Raw genomic sequence first — 21,788 nt, 5'->3', positions numbered from 1 at the left:
GTTGATGATATCATATTTGGAACATTTAATGCTACACTTGGAAAGGAGTTTGCTAAGTCTATGTAGGCAGAGTTTGAAATGAGCATGATGGGAGAACTCAAGTATTTCCTTGGGATCCAGATCAATCAAATTTCTGAAGGAACTTATGTTCATCAGACCAAGTATGTGAAAGAACTTCTGAAGAAGTTTAATCTTTCAGAAAGCAAAGAAGTAAAGACTCCTATGCATCCAACGTGTGTATTAGGTAAGGATGAGGTAAGTAAGAAGGTAGATCAAAAGCTCTACAGAGGTATGATTGGATCTCTTCTATATCTTACTGCTTCTAGACCTGATATTTTATTCAGTGTATGCCTGTGTGCTAGATTCCAATCAGATCCTAGAGAATCTCACTTAACTATTGTTAAGAGAATTATGAGGTATCTGAAAGGTACTACTAATGTTGTTTTATTCTACAGAAGATCTAAAGAATACAAATTAGTAGGATATTGTGATGCTGATTACGCTGGAGATAGAGTTGAAAGGAAAAGTACTTCTGAAAGCTGTCAGTTTCAAGGAAGTCATCTGATCTCTTGGTACAGCAAGAAACAAGCCACAATTGCCCTCTCTACAACAGAAGCAAAATATGTTTTTGCTGCTGGATGTAGTACACAGATGCTCTAGATGAAGAGTAAGCTAGAAGATTATCAGATATATGAGAGTAACATTCCTATATTTTGTGATAATACTCCTGCTATTTGTTTATCTAAGAATCCTATCTTACATTCCAAAGTTAAACATATTGAGATCAAACATCACTTCATTAGAGACTATGTTCAGAAGGGTGTTCTTTCTTTAAACTTTGTGGATACAGAACATCAGTGGGCTAATATCTTCACAAAACCCCTTGCTGAAGATAGATTTAAGTTCATTCTGAAGAATATCAGTACGGATTTATGCCCAAAATGAAAGGATGAAAAGATCTGATATATGGATTAGATTTGAAATGCTTATTTATTTTCTTATCAGATATTCTGAATATGTTGTTCATTTAGATATTCTGATTCTGTTATTGCTAACGTTTCATATGTCTAAGTTGATTCAGAATTTCTTTTAAAGCAAAACAGTTGTCACCAGATATTCCAGATGATGAACACGTGTTCATTCTGAAGGGACAAGCATGCGTGCAGTCGATGAGACGCCACCCTAGGTACCTGTGCAAATCATCTCAAATCTCACGTTTTCTCCTAACGTCATTCAACATTAAATGCATTTGATTCTCTGCATTCTGTAACTGTTCATTCTCAGAATTTAATTGCATTTTGTTTCAAATCCGCGCCTATTTAAACACCTCTCATAATCATTTTCCTCTTTTCACGCATTCTTCATTCAGATTGTTTATGCATTTATGCCTTTTTTTCTCTCTATTTAAAAACCCTAAACCTAATCTTAGAAGTGCTTCAATGGCTTCCCCCTCAAAGCAAAATGTTGGTTCTTCTTCTCAGCAACAACATCAACAAGAACAAGTTCAAGAGCAACAACGTGTTTCCCAGAAAACATGTTTGATTCCGTTGGAACAATTAGAAGTTATCTGCGAGTTGATGGTGGATTTCGAAAATCTGGAAAAACATGATATTCATCTTACAGAGAACATGGTTTTTCAAGGATGGGGAGATTTCTTCTATGGTTTGTGTGGTCCAGTCTACCCAGATTTAGTGAAGGAATTCTGGGTACATGCAACTGTAATGCCTAAAGCCATTCTCTCGATAGTTCATAGTGAACTTTTCTCCATCACAGAGAATCTTCTGAGGAAGTTGTTTGGTTTGGAAAACGCTGAAGGTGTTACTGAAGCAACTCCTGGAAGAGCTGATTGGGATGCTGTGTATGCAAAAATCTTCCAGAATGGAAAGAAGTCTAAGGAAGTTAAGGATTTGAAGACTCCTTACAAGATTCCGGCTAAGATTCTTCTGGGTTGCTTCTACCACAGAAAATCTACAGTCTCTTCAAACTATGTTAACAAGGACCAATAATACATTATGTATTGTATTGGTAAACAAATCAAAGTGGATCTTCACTACATCATCTTCAATCACATGTGGAACGCTGTGAATGATTCTAGAGAAGAAAACAGACCGAAGTATCCAAACAGCAAAAGGAACATTATTCCTTTTGGGAGAATATTCACAGATCTTCTGGTTCAAACAAAAATAGTTGAAGATCGGGAGAATGCTGGAATTGTCAAAGATCCTTACACCATTATTGGAAGTACCTTAAATGGTCATACTTTGAAGAAAATGGGTGTCATTAAGTCTATTAGTACTACTCCTAAAGTGAACACTGAAGTTAGGTCCAGAAGAGGTCCTGTTCTGGCTGACTTTGAGCTGTTCTTCAAGAATGAACGTCCAGAAGTTATTCTCAACTACATTGCTATGCACAAGGAAGCTGGTTCTGAGTGTGATCCTATTTGGATAAGCAATCGGAAAGCTGCCACTACTGCTGATCATGTTCTAGAAGTTGTGGAAGAGAAAGAAAGAAGAACAGAAAGAAAGTTAGATCTTCCAACAATCAGTGAAGAGAAGAAGGAAGATAAGGAAGCAAAAGAAAAGAAGGATGAAAAGAAGAAGGATCAGAAGGAAGAAAGAGAAGTAGAAAAGAAGAAGAAAAAGAAGAAAGATAAGAAAAAGAAAGAAAAGGAAAAGAAAGAAGAAAAGAAGTTAGAGAAGAACGAAGTTGAAAAAGAAAAGAAGAAGGAAATCTTGAAAGGAAAGAAGAAGGTAGAGATACAGAAGGAGAAGAAAAGGAAGACAGAAGCTACGACCTTCAGGTATTGTAATTTCTGAACCTGTTTCTGCTCCTGTTTTAAATTCAAATTTTGTATCAACAGAAGCTACCCCAGACATTCAACCAGAAAAAGCCCCAGAAAAAGCCCCTGCTAAACCACCTCCAACCACCAAAGCTCTCACCCCTCCTCCTTCACCCAAGTCTAAAGGCACAACGCCTATTCATGATTCTGAACCCCCAGTTTCTGAACCAATCTTTGAAGCCACACCTTTAAACACCATTATTCCTCCTCACGCCACTATATCCACTTCTCAACCTCCTCCACATTCCAACTATACTCTTGTAGACACTGCTGTGTTTTGAAAGTTGTCACCTTCATCTTCTGAATCCTCTCATTTTGATTCATTCACCAACCTTATGAAGCAATATCCCCGTAAACCCAAACCAAATTATGACCCTGTTGTCGTAGTTTTAGACTCAGACCATGAAGGTGAATTCTCTCAACCACCATCTTCTAAAACAATATTTGTTTTGGATAGAGTTCCTCAATCATATGCCCTCTGTCATACCCCAAAATTTTCCCATCTCATTTCACCTTTCAAAACTCATACCTAAGTTCAAAACTCAAGGGCACACTCTCCTAAACAAGGGCTTACTATACTAGGGTTTTGAATTCTTTAAAGGAAATTGATGGATCAAGATCTCCAATGGATTTCATATGGCCTATGATGTTTCAAACTATCTCTATGACAAAATACAAGCTTCAACTCCAAGGATTGCTCAGTCAATTGCTCAGAAAGTCAACAGTCGACTAGTTTGACCTAAAAGTCAACTGTGGTCAAAGTACAGTCAAAATTCTTGATTTTTGGTCAACATCCTCATTTTGAAGTATCATTCATCATTTGATCAAGGATTGATCATGATTCATCAAGGAAAGTTCAGAAATCAATAAAACTCAAAGTTTCTAAATTAGGGTTTTTGACCTAAAAGTCAACTGAACTTTGACCAGCCATAAATTTCACATGGAACATCAAAAATTTTCCATCCAAAGCTCATTTTGAAGGAAATTGAATTCTCTACAAATCTGTCTCTCACATGCCAGGTCTAAAAATGCTTCATTTGAGAGATATGGATTAAAAGATTATAGGTCTTTTTTTGAAGTCAACCAAAAGCAGTTTCTTGTCAAAGCCCATATCATCAAGATAAAATCCCCAAATGGAAAAAAGGTTCCAAAGTGGCTTGTATAGGACATCTTTAGGTTTCCAAAAAGTCGTAGAACTCCTCCATATCTTAATAATTGAGGGAGATATGCCTTGTCCAAGTTGGTCATTTTTGAGTGAGGTGCATGAAGAAAATAAGGGTCAAAATGGACTTTTTTGTAAAGGAGCCCAACTTTTCATGATCCAATCTTGTTTCTCAAGTCATCAAAGATATCCAATCCAAATTCCACGAATTTATGAATTTTATTTGATTTTATATTAATTTTTATTCATTTAAAGAATGATTTAAATCAAATAATCAAGGAATTATGGAAGGGATTTGATTTTGCCTTAACTTCCAATAAGATCCAATCAAATAAGTGTCATATTTTCCATCTAATTTCGTGCACAATCACATTGGTAATATTGGATTGAGATTGGCCAAAATTAGGAGATTTTATCAATCATATTTTCCAAGACTTGCAACTATGGATTCAAGAAGATTCAAGACCAAAGTTGTGCCCTAATTCTCACCCTATATATATATATATATCTACATTCACTCAGCAATAAGGGGACGAAAAAAGGAAGAGAGGAGGCTAGGGTTCCAAATAACAAAAACTCAAGAAACTAGGGCATAAGAGAGCTTCTTTCTACAGCAAGTTTTAGCCTTCTACAATCATTCCATCAGCCTCCTGAGCCTTCCAGCAATTGAGTCGAGCCTTTAGACGAGTCAAAGTGTTCCCAGAATCGCCCCCACGTGGTTGCACCGGTTTGGTAAGGTTTGAGATCCTTAACCTTCAATTCATATGATATAAACTGATTTCATGCATACATACACGTTCAAGATGTTGTTTAGAGTCTGTTTGATCCTTTGCTTTTAAGGTTTAACGTAGGAATGGAAAAACACCATAGCTAGGGCTCAATGGTTCTTGCTTTTGTATCACATGTTCCAGGAACTTTCAGGCCAAACGGCCACCACCATTGAATTCACCTTGCCTTAATTATGTGATATGGGTGCTTGTTCTTTGTTTATCTACACATTTTGGCAGGTTTCGTGGAACGTGGCCATCGGAGAAGACGGCCGGAGCAAGCTCCAGCGTCTCTGGTTTTTGGGACTCAGGCAGCAGAAGCGTGGCAAGTTATGATTCGTCTATCTTAAGGGTGGGGACCGTTGACTGCACGAGGAGAATCTCCCATTGGTGGGTCAACAAGACCAACTCCTCTCTCCTTCTCTGATTCGTCACTCCAACCAACTAGGCCCCACTTTTGACTCGGTTTGAATTTTCAATTGAATTACTAATCTGCTTATTTATTTATTCTTGAGCATTATGATGTCAACTAACAAATGCAGCCTGGCTGGTAAGTGCGTTTTGGCAAAAGCGCGAGGGCATGGGTTCGATCCCTACCTTCCACGCTATAATTTTTAACCAGTTTTATGTTATAGTTGGTTTACAGATCCAACGCAGCGCACTCGAATCTGCACACGATACACTCCCAGATCTCTGCCACTGGATCTTCTCAAGCCCAGATCTAAAAGGCTCCAGAGAATGACGCCTATGGTGCTCAGGCCTGCCGCACCTGATTTAACGCCCAGCTATGTTTTTCTTCTTCTTTAGTTTTTATCTATTATTGTGTTGATTATTTTTTTTACTTATTTTCCAAACTAACCATTAAATTAATTTATCTAACTATTTTTTTTATCAATCATAAAATTAACATAAAATTAGTTTTTAGTTAGTTTAACTTTTGGATTTAATTAATTAGTTTTATTAAATAAATAGTTTTTTATCTTTAATTAGATTAATTATTTAATTTAGTTCCCAATAATCATTTAATTTTTAAATTTATTTATGTTAATTAGGTGATTAATTAGGATAATTAATTTAGGGAATTAGGATTAACATTTTTTTCTTTTCATAATTAATTAGTTAACTTTAATTTAGTAATTAGGTTTCAATTAATTTAATTTCCATTTAGTAATTAATTTAGGATTTTTTTTCAAACTTTTTTTCACTCAACTCCAATCTCTCGCGATCTTCTCTCTCATCTCCACTCTATGATTGTCGCATGCGTGTTTTAATTTTTAATCTCCGTCATTTAAATTCTGCTTTTATTTAATTATGCCATTTATTTAATTATTTAATTTCCGCCATTTAAATTCTAGAAGGTGTAAAGGTCGCTCATTCAATTTTGATGTAATAGTAATTAGGGCTTTATACTTTCCGCACCTTATAACTGTTGCTATAATTGCGTTTATATTTTTCTGATTTTAAAACTGTGTGGTTAGTAATTTAGGGAGTGACAAGAATAATAACTGGACGTAGCTCACTAACTCAAGATTAAATATCTGAATTTAACACGTGATTGCTGCACACACTCACCTTTAGGGTACCCCCTCTCATGCTGCCTTTCGATCAAAAATAGTCAAGTCCCTTCGAGCGTAAGGACTCCTTAGCCTGTTACCTTCATCAAAATCATCATAGTCCCTCGATATAAAGATCATAGTCCCTTCGAGTTGCCTACGATAAATATGCTCTCGTCCCTCGATGTTGCCTCGATAAATGATGATCTTCCCTTCGAATGCTAAGGAGTCTTTACATGTTGCCTAAATGACTATTATATCCTTCCCCGAGACTACCTGCCCTTTTTATGGCATGGACAGTTGATAACACAAAAACGTATCTGTAACTCGGTGAACTGACTTTTATTTTTTAAAGCAACCAATGTTGCGTTGAGCAAGAGTCGCCACCGACTTTTATTTTGTGCAATTTTAGGAAAGGTAAAAAGTACAGAGAAAGACCTTTTTAAAAAAAGAAAACGGGCTCGGGGGGTAAGTTATGAAAAGGGAAGGTGTAAGCACCCTTTTCATCCGTAGTTATCTACGGGCTCTTAATTTGCTTAGCTCATATTTGTTTGTTTTGAGTTGAAAAGGGGCATAAGGACTTTAGCGTAAATGCGTAGCCTTAGTTTTTTTGAAAGAGTATTGAAAAGATTTTTTTTTTAATTGAGCTAGGCATATTAAGAGCACTACCCTAAATAGTTGGTCTTTTTCTATGCTTTTTAAAGTTCCTAGGACTATCCATACTATATAGAAGTAGGTAGTCCTTGTTTATATTGGACGTGTGGGTCATCGAAGGGTCATCGAGGTCGTTGAAGGCAACAGGTAGAGGTACCTTTAGCAATATTCGGAGGGACAATCATCGTTTTGTAGGCAACCATTCGAGGGACTAGATCATATCATCGTAGGCAACATCGTGGGTCATCGAGGGACTTATGATCTTTGCGATGATTTTTAATCGAGGGACTTTTGCTAATGGGTACCTCTACATTCGAGGGACACGACCTTATAATCGAAGGCAACCAAGAAAGGCGTACCTTAGGGGTGAGTGAGTGCAAGTGTGTTGGATTCGATTATAATTTATCTTATACTTTTAGTGAGCTAATCGTTCAATTCGAGCTTGCCATACATGCCCTAATTTAAGCATACATCTAACACAATGTAATAAAAATACGGAAATTAAAAGTGCGGGAAAGTAAAGAAGCTCTTTTAGATATTTACATTTGGACCTATACACATTCTAATATCTAAATAAAAGCAATAAATAAAACATGCACCATACACGGGATTTCGAGATGAGAGAAGAAATCGGGAGAAAGTAAAATGATGGTTAATTAAGTGAGAAAATTAATTTTAATTGAAATTGATTCTAAATTAACTTAAATTAATTATAAATGTCTAATCAACTAAATCCTAAAACATTTAAATTATTTACTAAATTAAATTATACTAATTAAATAACCTAATTTTATTAATTAATTAATGAATAAGTTAAATTAAATCCTAAATTAAATTAATTTTGAAACTAATAAAAAACCTAGAAATTTATAACTAAATGATTAAATTAATTAATTCAAATTCTAAAGTCTAAAATATAAAAGGTTAATTTTTAGTTGTTTTTTTTATTTTATTTTTTATTGTTAATTATTTAAAGAAAAAGGGTAGAAAAGTGTAAGAAAAAACAAAGAAAAACATATAATTGGCCCCTGGATGAGTCGAACTAGGGACCTCCTGGTTACCAAAGGCTGGCTGCAACCATCTGTGCTACGCTGCTCAGCTGTTAATAAACGCAAAAAACAATAATAAAATATTAAAACGCGTTCCATCAGTAAATTCAAACCAAAAATCAAGTCGGGCCCACGTATGTCATGGACAGACGAATCAGGAAGACAAGAGATGCCACGCGTGCTGGTCAGATGGTCATGCGTACTGTTCATCATCTCCTTCCTTTCACCTGCGGATCTTGTTACGAATTTCTCCACGTATTTACCTGCGGATTTTGTTACAAGTTTATCGTTCCCAAACCTGCAAATTTGAAACGCGAACAAAACACAACAAGACAAAAACATATCGACCCAAGTCAAACAATTTGACCCCTGTGAGTTCAATGATGATGTTTGTTTGGCCTGAAACTAACGGTATATATGAGAACAAAGGCCTCACTTGTAACACCCGTATAATTTTAATATTAATTTAATTGGAATATTGAATTAATAATTAGAATTATAAAGGTTTTGTGAAAATAATGAATAAATAATGGTTTATGGTATTTGGGCCATATGAGTAAATAGTAAAACAATTGGAATTGGGAAGAAAGAAGGAACGTGATAGAACAGAGGTTTGGAACGAAGAACGTGAAGGAGAACTGTAGAGGGAGAGATCAAGGATCAAGAACAATTGTCTAAGGTAAGGGGAGACTCTCCATTTAATCTCTATTATCGTGTTATAGGTAATAGTATAGATTGGTAGTATTGTTTTGATCAATGGTTTCCATGTTCTGTGTTGTGTTCATCTTTTGGATTGAAATTTTGGACTGATAAATCCCTAATAACTGAGTAGATCTAGAGTATAATGAACGAAATTGATTATTGGATCATATACTGTAGTTTCTGGGTGAATTCGTATGCTGTTATGAGATGAATTTTCTGGTTTTTAGACCCAAATCGCAGACTATGCAGGTGGATTCGCGAGGAAGACGAATGGGTAAGTTGCAGGTTTCTGTGAACTGCTGCTCATTTGCGTATGATACGCGTATGGGGCGTGTTTTTGTGAAGTCCTGGCCCTGTTGGTACGCGTATGGTACGCGTATGGCCAGCGTGACCTGCAGATTTTGCTGTTTTGTGATATTTGAAAGTCTGACGACGTGTGACTTTAAACTGATGATTCTGTATGAAACATTATTGTCTGATTTATTGAATGATGCAATTATATGTATATTGAACATACTTGTTAATGATGATGGTGATGAATGATGATGAATGAGTATAAGGTGATGCTACTCATAGTATGAAGATGATGATAGTATGTTGTATATATGTTGCATGCATTCATAGTCATTTGATGAGGGCTGTATCCTAATGATGAGAGGATACAGTGAAGGGCAAGATTCCCATTGTGTGGAATCTGTGCTGGCAGGGCCGTATCTGGATGATGATAGATCGGTCGGTGGATGATATCCACTGGTGATGTTTGGTACCACATGCATAGTGTCAGTTTCATACATGTGCATGATTTGCTTATAACATGATGGTGTATGTTTTAAGATGACTTGTCTGTTTATCTGTGGATGTGTGAATGATGATTTGTCTGAATATGAAACAGTTGGTGAATGATATCACTATGATATGTTATTATTTATGATGCAATAACATTGGTTAACTGTGATGAGACTCACCCTTACTTGTTGTCATTTTCAGATTGAGGATAGCGGCGCGACTTGGTGAGGATTAGCTCATAAGTCGGTTTTTAGTTATAGTGTCGGTGTCATGCTCTGGTAGATGTAACACTGGGAACGCGTTATTTTGCGAGTTGATTGTAACTCTATTTTGTTTTGTTAATTGAAGTCTTATACATTAATGATGGATGTTGACTTGATGATTTTAATTCCGCTATGTAGACATGGTTTGTTTATTGAGTTATAATTACAGATGTTTTCAGTGAATGCATGACATGTACCGAACGTGTATTTTCCTTATTTATGAATTGTGACACCTCTTGCATGTTAACTCTGATTAATATTTATTCTATTGCCGCGGGTTATTAGAGGGGTGTTACATCACTCGTTTGTGCCCTTGTTTACCCAGAAATATGGTAAACAATCGCTAGTTTCCTTTTTAAAGGTTACTTTTGCGGAATCAACTAGAATATTCCAGGACTAATTGCTTTTCTTTGTTGTTTGTATAATTTCAACTGATATTAAATGCAGTAATAAAGTAACATAAATGAACGCACTGAAAGCAACAAATAATTGTACTAAATAGAGACTATAAATTGTAGTAAATGTAGTAAATTAGTACTGAAAGTAATGCATAAAAGATGATTGCATATACTTAAATTGGTGCGCATACATACATTCTAAAGTTGCACTCATTACTCATTTTGCACAGAGATTTGAGTTTACTTGTGTTCTGTAGAAAATGCGGACCCCAAACTATTCATCTGAAACTTGCTTAAATAGAAAAAATAGAATAACTACTACTAACGGTCGGCTAATTGTTAGCCAACACGTGTCCTCGACATGCAGCATCTTCGTCTGTGAGACTTCCACGCGTCTTTTAGAAACTGCTGAAAACCGTCTGAAAACTGTCACCTTTGGCTTCTGGTGTCTTCCGACTTCAACTCTACACTTGGCAAAACTCCTAAGTTTTTTATACCTTTTAGTCGAATGACCATGGTATCTACATATTTTTAGTCGAAATGATCATGGCAACTATGGCTTTTTTAGTCAAACAGTCTTGACTAAAAGAACTTCGTTAGTCAAACTGTTTTGACTTGGAATATTTAATAATCTCATATACTTTAGATATTACTTACCATTATTAGCAAGTCGAAATCTTAGGGTAACAAATTGCCCCCCGAGCGACTTCTTTCGACTGATTCTGCAAAAAGGAAAATGATGGCGCTTTGTCATCTTTGAGATTTCGACTTTCCTAACCTCTTTAGCGCCATGATTATATCACGAATTTCTAGGCACTAATTATTGCCTAAAAACTAGGTAGTGGGCTATTAACTACTCCCCACTTTCTTGCGTCAGTTTCCAAGGCGTTTTGACATGACCTTTGAGTCACCAACTTCCTTCTTCACGTTTCCCTTTAATGATGTCATTATACATATCTAAACTATATATATATAGTCTTCCCTCTTCTCTATTTTTTCTTCACGCTTTCTGTCCTTCAAAACGTTTCAGAGCATTTCTTCTTCTCCAAACCCTCTTAAAAGCTTATTTTTATTTGTGCTCTCTTGACAGTCAAACAATGGCCGCAACTACTTCAAACGACACTGTTTACGAAACTGGTTCTAACCCTTTAGGGGCCATTATTTCTCGTGAGGAAGAAGAGAAGGGGTTAGACTTTGTTCCTCAACCAAGCGTTATAGAGGCTAAAGCCATTATTTGGCAAAATCAAATGCTGATTCCTTTCTAGATCACAGATAAGTTGATGGCTTTCTCAGGTCCTCTACCAGATCTTCGTTCTCACCCGAGAAAGGTGATAAATTTCTTTCCTTCGTTCAAGACTACTATGCCAGTAGCATTTGAGAAACCACGCCCCCTCGACCTGAAATTCATGGATCCTTCCGTGAGAGTGTTTCTTTCGAGTCCTCCTCCTGGCAACAAGGACTTTCTAGCTTGGCTAAACAAAGTTCAAGCGAAGAAACAAAAAAGATGGGAAGAGTTGGGCATCTTCGACGCCATTCAGTTAACCAGAAGTGGTCATAGAGTTAACTCCTCTATGCTACTTGCTTCTATCTTCTTCTGGGAAGGTTCGACAAATACTTTTAACTTTCCTTGTGGGATGATGACTCCCACTCTTTTCGACGTGGCTGCTTTTACTGGACTTTCGCCTTTGGGTGAAGTCTTCGACCCAACTCTCCCGACAGAAATGAACTTCAATTTTGAAAATGCCACCATCAACAAGTATATGCAAGACCACCATGACAAGTCCACAGCCGAAGTCTCTGACGAAGAGCATGTTGCTTTCCTCACCTACTGGCTTTCTTATTTTATGTTCTGTCCAGGATCTCTTCAAATAGCCAAAGCCTACATACCTATGGCTATTCAAATCCATGAAGATCGAAGGATTTCACTAGGTAAGCTTTTACTTGCGTATCTTTATCATAATATAGGTTTAGCTTCCCTAAGAACAAAGCGCCTCCATGAAACCCCAAAACAATTGGCTATGTCGGGCCCTTATTGGCTCTTGCAACATTGGCTAAATGCCACCTTTGAATCCCATATTGGTTATACCATCTCTCCAGTTATTATGGAAGTCACAACTGACCGAAGGGTCGAGGGTATTAAACTTGCTTTACAGACCCCTCAAGGTGAGTCGAATAGACCAAACCTTTTAAAATATGTGAAGCTATTTTCTGAGTGTAAAACCTTTTTGGCATTTATGGCCCCTTTCTCTAGTCGATGCTTTGGGCCAAATTGGTTTAGGGCCATTTTTATTGTCAATACCCCAACTCTTCGAGCTCAACTGAATGCCATCTTGTTGGCTGGAGATTTCGTTTAGAAGAAATATTCTTTGAAAGGTTAGAATTCGAAGAAAGATGGTTACTGATGACCATTTCTGAGATTGAGTATGGTTACTGATGGCCATGTTTCGAGGGTGTTGTTTAAGTTGAAGTAAAGATGGTTAGAATCGAAGCTAATTCGAAGTAGTCAAGCGGCATTTCGACAGGAAATGGATGCAAGTAACCATGATATGTTAGGAGTCCTTGCTAGAGAATTGGGGTCGATCTTTAATCCTTTAGCGACAAACATTGCCAGGACTAACCAGGAGAATGTAGAAATGATAACACGAAAATGTATCACATATTTGGCTTGATTTACATACATTATTTCCCTATTTTATCTTAATTATGTTGCTTTATGTTGGTATTATGCTGGTATTTTCATTGTTTTAGGTTTTATGTTCGTTTTGAGGACTATTTGTGAAAAGGAAAGAAATGGAGCTAAAATCACTACTATTTGTGCCTAAAAGATGAAAAATGGTGCTGAAATGAAAATGGGGTGCAAATAAGGCTCAACCATGCTAAAGGAGACCCAAAGGCCCAAAGAGACAAAGTCAGCCCACGAAGTAATCAATTGTGCGTGGCCCAAATCACACAAGCAAGTGGAGACCCACGTCTCCAACGATCCATGCCACGTCACCAATGAGGAGACGCCCGTCTCCAGCTCCTCCTACATTTCCTCCACTTGAGACGCACGTCTCAAGTCGTGTGCTGGGTCACTCTGAAGAAGTGGAGACGCACGTCTCCAAGGAGTTCCCTATTTCCACGCATTCCAACTGCAGAAGCTCTCCTATAAATAGGACCTGCTATCTCACTTCCAAGGTGTGCAATTTTCGGCCAACGAAGTGCTGCCGAAATTGTACCGTGCTTATCATTTTCTTCCAGCTTTTATTCCAGCATTTTATTTCCAGCATTATATTTCCCGCAATTGTTTTATATTTTGTTTATCTTTTCTCACAACAATTTCTACACCGGAAATTGTTGTGAACTTTTAACTAGATCTAACCTTACGTTAGATCATAGTATTTTATTTCCTTGTTTTTATAATTATTTGATCGAAGAATTTATCGAAGAACAATCCAACCGATTTGTGGTGGAGGTTCGAGTACTTGAAGATCTAAAGATTTATTCCAGATTAATTTTATTCAGGTTTATTATTTACCGCCTTTATTTATATTATTATTGCATGATATATTATATGCCAATTAATATGCCTAATATTATGAACCGAATTTATTTATGCATGTTTAACCATATTAATATGTCTGGCTAATTTATTTAGATGTCAGTATGTAAAGTAGGTTAACCGTAGGGATCCGAAATAAATTGGCTTGATTATGTTTTATTAAATATCACTTGTTTTTGGTTTGTATGTCTAATTTAATTAGTAAGTCTTAAAACCAATAGAGCGAAAGTTTGAGGGGTTAAGACGGTCAAAGGTTAAAATCAATAGAGCGAAAGTTTGAGAATCTTTAACTGGATAGTAGACATAGGACATTAGTTTTAAGGATGGCGAAAGCGTATTAAAACTAATTAGAACTTATTTATTTCCAAAAAGTGTTTTTTACACCCGAGCGGGATGGCGAAAGCGTACGTTAGGGATATTAGCATGTTCCGAGTCAACAGAGCGAAAGTTTGAGATTAGGAGATTTAAGTAGATAACGACTTCAAAAACAGGCATTTTATTAACTAGGTTGTCTTCAAAAAGCGTTTCTAAATCTGGTGGGATGGCGAAAGCGTACATTAAGAGTTAGGATCGTAGTCTGAATCAACAGAGCGAAAGTTTGAGAGGAGGACTTTTAAATAACATAGTTAGTAAAGATCTTTGATTTAATTAGAATCTGGCTAATGGAAATTCGGATCACCTAAGTTAGATGAAATACATACTGATATCCGTTTGTTATTTTATTTTACCTAGATTTAAGATTTTAGTTTCCCCTTTTATAAAAAACCCAAATATCATTAGCCTTAGCTTTACATAGTAACTTTAGATAACGGTAGGTCGATTTATAGTCCCTGTGGATTCGATATCTTTTAAAACTACACGACACGACTGTGCACTTGCAGTTATCCCGACTACTAGACACGCAAAGTCGCGATCAAGTTTTTGGCGCCGTTGCCGGGGACTATTCAAGTCGATATCGTAACTCTTTTAGTTACACCGTAGAGACTAAGGCATTTTTTCTTTCTTTTCATTTACTACTATGTATCACCCAAACTTTTTCTATAACCCCCACTCCCAGTATTTCGAGGAATCACCTGGATCCTATAAATCCGATCTCGAAATACTATTGGAGAATTTCAATGCTGCGCCACCAATTCACTCTCACCCAAATTACCTATGCAACTCCCAATCTCAACATTTCGAGGAACCACAAGAAACCTACAATCCAAACCTCGAAACATTAATTGGGGATTACAATTCGACACTAGCTTATCCTCAACCGAATTCCCTCTACAATCACCAATCCCAACATTTTGAGGAACCACAAGAATTTTATAATCCCAACCATACCCATCCTCAACCGAATTTCCTCTACGATCACCATAATCAATATTTTGAGGAGTCTCCAGAACCCCATAAATCCGACCTCGAAATGATAATGGAAAATTTTAATGAAACATCTATGATGACAAGGAACTTTGTGGAAACACAAAATGCGACGCTAACCTACTTCGAGGAACCACAAGAATCCTATAACTCTAACCTTGAAGCATCAACAGAGGATTTCAATGCAACGCAAACTTATCATCAACCGAATTTCCTCTACGATCACCACGCCCAACATTTTGAGGAGTCGCAAGATTATCCTAAATCCAACCTCGAAATCATAATGGAGGAATTCATTGAAGCACAAACTCTCTCTAGGCTAGAATCTATGATGACGAAGCACTTTGAGGAAACGCAAAATGGAACGCAAGATACCTTTGAAGAACCTCAAGAATCCCATAATTTTAACTTCGAAACATCAATGGAGGATCTCGACGAGACGCTAACTCACTCTGGATTAGAAGCCATGATGGAGAACTTTGTAGAGACACAAACCGTCCAAAACCAAGAGTTTATCAAACAAAGTCTTCAAAACAATGAAACCCTTAGGCAACTGACCACTATGGTTGAGTCCCTCGCGACTCACAACATGGCATTAGAAACTCAAATCTCCCAACTTGAACAAAAGTCGCTAGGACACTTACTTGAGGAGTATATGGAAACAACCATTAGTGAAGAAAAATTTGAAATTCCTGAGGAGAGTAATAATGAGATTGAGGAGAGTGATTATGAGATTGAGAAGAGTGATAATGTGGTTGAAGAGATTTCTAGTGAGAAAAGAGTGGAGATTGAGAAAAATCCACCAACACCATCTGAAAGGGAGGTTGTAGAAGAGGTAGAGAGGGAAAATCCTATTGTTATTCCTCTTCCCTATACCCCACCGATTTCTTTCCCGCAAAGTTTTGTGGAAGCTAAGGTAGACTCCAAATCCATAATGTATGTGAAGATAATGGAAAATATCCACACTAATGCACCCTTATTTGAAGTCTTGCATAAAAAGAGAAATTTAGACGACCATGAAACTAAGGATATCATTAGTGATAAGAGGGTAAGGTTAACCTTTGAGGTGGTGGATAATATCACTAAGCCCGAACTCGAAAAGCTGATACTTAGGATCGATCCAGAACCGCCACCACGATTTCAAAAGAATGAACCACCCCACAGAAGAAAGAAAATAAAAGGTGAAGGATATGTGAGATGGCTTGATAAGTGGCCATGGAAAACGAGGTTTGCTAAAATTTTAACCGAGGAGTCATTCTCGAGAGAACCACCTTGAGTGCTTGCACTCTTAAGCCGTCGAGCTATCGACGTTAAACAAAGCGCTGCGTGGGAGGCAACCCACGAGTTTTCAGTTTAATGTTTTCCATTTATAGTTTGAATTTGCAGATAATAAAGGTATGGATCGTTTGTCACGTCTCGGCCATATCTAGGCGAAAAATCTATAGACGATCATCTCAAAGATGAGCGGGTCTCCACGCACATTCCTACGAGTGTTGCTGCTGGTGGTGACACCATTGATGAGCATGATAGGAGAAGATATTTCCTCCGGACGCGGAGCAGATTTGGTCGTGATAGCTCGCCGGTAGCATCCATATAGGTTCTGACTTTTCTTCTCCACCTTGGATCGAAACATTGAGGACAATGTTTGGTTTAAGTGTGGGGGAGAAGCTTTACCGCTTTCATTTGTTGCTTTATTGTTTTCTAGTTATGTTGTCAAGTCTTTATATATGATTTTCTGTTGTTATCAAATTTCCCCAAAAATTTGAAAATTTTAACCTCCAACTAAAAATTTGAATTTTGACGCATGGCATACACACTCTGAAAGTATAGAGGTTGTCACACTTTAGGCATTGTTAGAAAGACTTGGAGATGTTTCAACAACATCGATACCGTCCTGACACCCTAAACCCCCTCTTTATGTGATATCAATTTGGATGCCCATTATGTCGAGACCTTAGGCTCAAGTTTTCAAAGTAGCTCTTAAGTAGTTTATATTAGCAGTCGGCACCATCTTAAGCACAAACTACGTAGGGAGTCGATGAATATAAGTGAATGATCCTGTTTTTAATAGATAAATGCTTTGATTGAAGAATAACCTTCTAAGTTAGGTGACCCTCACCCGGTCATTTAGCCCAACGGTTGTTAAGCCAATAAGGATTTAATAATTAGCACCCACTGTTGGTTGGCCTAGAGGTCACTGGTACTGGGCTTGGTAGGGTGGATTACGGTCCGATCCCCCACAACCGCAGTTGGGAAAGATGGGGCTTCACCATTTAAAAAACCAGAACCCCGTGCTAAAGAAAAGAAAAGGATCATAGTCGCTAACCGATTTCCCTACTATGTGCGTGTACGGATAACGGGCTTAATGTGATTGCGCTTGAATGAAAAGAGTGAAAGGAAAAACGAGAGATATAGGTTGAGTTATAATAGTATAATTCGAATTGGTTTGTATAATGGGGGAGTTTTTGACATTGTGTCGTTACGGTATCCTTGGTGTTGATATCTATTACCTATCGATGTAACATTTGCCTAACACAAATATGATTAGGAGTCGTGTCATGCCCTTGTTTCGAATCGAGCTTGACTATTTTCTTTTACCGTGTGGTTGATTGCTTGAGGACAAGCAATGGTTTAAGTGTGGGGGTATTTGATAACACGAAAATGTATCACATATTTGGCTTGATTTACATACATTATTTCCCTATTTTATCTTAATTATGTTGCTTTATGTTGGTATTATGCTGGTATTTTCATTGTTTTAGGTTTTATGTTCGTTTTGAGGACTATTTGTGAAAAGGAAAGAAATGGAGCTAAAATCACTACTATTTGTGCCTAAAAGATGAAAAATGGTGCTGAAATGAAAATGGGGTGCAAATAAGGCTCAACCATGCTAAAGGAGACCCAAAGGCCCAAAGAGACAAAGTCAGCCCACGAAGTAATCAATTGTGCGTGGCCCAAATCACACAAGCAAGTGGAGACCCACGTCTCCAACGATCCATGCCACGTCACCAATGAGGAGACGCCCGTCTCCAACTCCTCCTACATTTCCTCCACTTGAGACGCACGTCTCAAGTCGTGTGCTGGGTCACTCTGAAGAAGTGGAGACGCACGTCTCCAAGGAGTTCCCTATTTCCACGCATTCCAACTGCAGAAGCTCTCCTATAAATAGGACCTGCTATCTCACTTCCAAGGTGTGCAATTTTCGGCCAACGAAGTGCTGCCGAAATTGTACCGTGCTTATCATTTTCTTCCAGCTTTTATTCCAGCATTTTATTTCCAGCATTATATTTCCCGCAATTGTTTTATATTTTGTTTATCTTTTCTCACAACAATTTCTACACCGGAAATTGTTGTGAACTTTTAACTAGATCTAACCTTACGTTAGATCATAGTATTTTATTTCCTTGTTTTTATAATTATTTGATCGAAGAATTTATCGAAGAACAATCCAACCGATTTGTGGTGGAGGTTCGAGTACTTGAAGATCTAAAGATTTATTCCAGATTAATTTTATTCAGGTTTATTATTTACCGCCTTTATTTATATTATTATTGCATGATATATTATATGCCAATTAATATGCCTAATATTATGAACCGAATTTATTTATGCACGTTTAACCATATTAATATGTCTGGCTAATTTATTTAGATGTCAGTATGTAAAGTAGGTTAACCGTAGGGATCCGAAATAAATTGGCTTGATTATGTTTTATTAAATATCACTTGTTTTTGGTTTGTATGTCTAATTTAATTAGTATGTCTTAAAACCAATAGAGCGAAAGTTTGAGGGGTTAAGACGGTCAAAGGTTAAAATCAATAGAGCGAAAGTTTGAGAATCTTTAACTGGATAGTAGACATAGGACATTAGTTTTAAGGATGGCGAAAGCGTATTAAAACTAATTAGAACTTATTTATTTCCAAAAAGTGTTTTTTACACCCGAGCGGGATGGCGAAAGCGTACGTTAGGGATATTAGCATGTTCCGAGTCAACAGAGCGAAAGTTTGAGATTAGGAGATTTAAGTAGATAACGACTTCATAAAACAGGCATTTTATTAACTAGGTTGTCTTCAAAAAGCGTTTCTAAATCTGGTGGGATGGCGAAAGCGTACATTAAGAGTTAGGATCGTAGTCTGAATCAACAGAGCGAAAGTTTGAGAGGAGGACTTTTAAATAACATAGTTAGTAAAGATCTTTGATTTAATTAGAATCTGGCTAATGGAAATTCGGATCACCTAAGTTAGATGAAATACATACTGATATCCGTTTGTTATTTTATTTTACCTAGATTTAAGATTTTAGTTTCCCCTTTTATAAAAAACCCAAATATCATTAGCCTTAGCTTTACATAGTAACTTTAGATAACGGTAGGTCGATTTATAGTCCCTGTGGATTCGATATCTTTTAAAACTACACAACACGACTGTGCACTTGCAGTTATCCCGACTAATAGACACGCAAAGTCGCGATCAAGAAACATATCAAAAAATATCTTCGCAAATAGGACGAATGGCGGATTTCTTAGGAGTACCACAAAATAGGCGAAGAAACAACCAATCAACCTATCAAGAAGGGGACCCAGTTCTAGAACAAATTCGAAATGCAGTTCCGCCACCTAGGCCAACGCCAGTCGAACAAAATCAAGTGGTAGATTTAGAAACTCAAAATCAAACGACTAACGTTGGTCGACAAGCAGTTCCCCAACAACAGCCTAGAGTAGTTGTAGTGGGAAGAGACGAACATCCTGACAAAGTTGTACATAGGGTTAGGAGAGACAATTTGGAAACAAAAAATAATCTCACTGCCATGATAGAAAGAATAATGGCCAATAATGGCCTTAATACTGGACTTCGACGTCCAAACTACACATCCCCCATACCCAAATATATTATGCAAACAGAATTACCAAGAGGTACCAAGGTACCCAAATTCACGAAGTTTTCAGGGGACACTAGTGAATCAACAGTGGAACACATAGCCAGATATTTAACAGAAGCAGGGGATCTAGCAGGGAACGAGGATTTGAGAATTAAATACTTCCCTAGTTCGCTAACAAAAAAATGCTTTTGTTTGGTTCACTACCTTACCCTCAAATTCCATAGACGCATGGGCACACTTGGAGAGATTGTTCCATGAACAATTCTACATGGGTCAAACCAAGATGAGTCTGAAAGAATTGGCTAGCATCAAGAGGAAGTTCACGGAGCCTATAGATGATTACTTGAACAGGTTCCGTTTGTTGAAATCAAGATGCTTCACGGTTGTCCCAGAACATGAGTTAGTCGAAATGGCTGCGGGCGGTTTAGACTATTCAATTAGAAAGAAACTAGATACCCAATACCTAAGGGATATGGCCCAATTAGCAGACAGGGTTCGACAAGTCGAACGACTAAAAGCAGAAAAGGCCAGAGCAAATAAAAGTTACAAGAAGGAGAGGGTAGTGTTGCACCCCAAAATTTGCCCTCTTTATTTGAGCTATAAGTTATTAATGACGTTTATTTCGTCATTCCAAAATTGAAGAAAAATAATAAAGAGTTTTCATGGGTTTAAGAAGAAAGGCGTGAAAAATGGTTTAAACAGTGGAAATACGGGAAAATTCGCAAGTCATATTTGGAAGGTGATATGAGCTAAGTTCCCACGTTGTCCTGACCGTTTCGACGATATCTATAACTTTCGTGTTCGGCTCGGAAGCCAATTCTTTGAGGAAGGTCGTCAGATTTGCAATTTACTTGAGGTTTCGTGGTGAAAAACAGTGCTGAATGTAGGGTTTCGAACCTCAGAAAATTCGTATCTCCTAATCCGCTCGCCGGATTCACTTGAAAATTTAACTGGAGCTCCGTACCATCATTACCAAGATTTCATATGTTCGGACCGAAGGCCAATTCTGCACGGAAAATTCCCAGAATTTTAAGGATCGTCGCGTTGTTCCGGTAAAAAGTGTGTTTTCGAGTATGTCGCGCCTAGTTTGAAAATTCATAACTCCTTCGATTTTTATCGTATGAAGTCCTATCCGGGGGCATTCTCTCGGAAATTTCGTTAGCTTCGTTTCTTCGTCACACATGCTTGTTCAGATTTTGAGCCGAAGGTAGGGTTTTATCGAGTTCTTTGAGCGGTACTCACAAAATTTTGCACGGTCGTATCAGATGAACCGGCGTTTCTTGTCATCCAAACGGGCGTATTTTCTTCACCGCTTATCGGATTGAGGTGATTCTCGCGGCGACGAGTCACAAATTTGGTCATCTTCATAGTGGCATTGGTTTCGTTCCGGAATTGAGAGCCGAACCGAGTTTCCTTAAAAACGAGCCAAAATAAGACGCACCGAGGGCGATTTGGACAATTCGCGTTGACAATATATAAACATTTTGCTCTTCACAAATCGAGGGAGGACTCTCATAATTTCAATTCACCAAAAAAAAATTCATAAACACTTTCTCTCAATTCTCTCTCAATTCTCTTGAATCAAAACCACAAATTACATAAAACTTTCATCAATATTCATCAATTTTCTTCAAGAATCAAGATCAACATGGATTCAAGGTCAAGACTCCGAGTTCGAATTTCCTCCTTCCTCTCTACATCTCACGCGCCTCTCTCCTCTCCCTCTTGGATTTTGCTTTCGCATTCGTGTCGCGTTCGTGTCGTGTTCGCGTTCGTGTCGCGTTCGTGTCGTGTTCGCGTTCGTGTCGCGTTCGTGTTCGTACTTCGGTTT

The 21,788-nt window shown here is 37.5% G+C and overlaps 1 protein-coding gene across 1 annotated transcript; it reads left to right on the top strand.

The window, feature by feature from the left end:
• The first annotated feature begins 1,439 nt into the window (after window positions 1–1,439).
• LOC131620242 (uncharacterized) lies at window positions 1,440–2,006 on the top strand. The gene has a single exon (XM_058891242.1). The coding sequence runs from the start codon at window positions 1,440–1,442 to the stop codon at window positions 2,004–2,006; it is 567 nt and encodes a 188-aa protein (XP_058747225.1).
• Window positions 2,007–21,788: the final 19,782 nt, after the last annotated feature.

This window comes from Vicia villosa, linkage group LG7 (assembly GCF_029867415.1).
Source record: "Vicia villosa cultivar HV-30 ecotype Madison, WI linkage group LG7, Vvil1.0, whole genome shotgun sequence".
Classification (NCBI taxonomy): Eukaryota; Viridiplantae; Streptophyta; class Magnoliopsida; order Fabales; family Fabaceae; genus Vicia; species Vicia villosa.
This window is presented reverse-complemented; position numbering and strand designations above follow the sequence as displayed.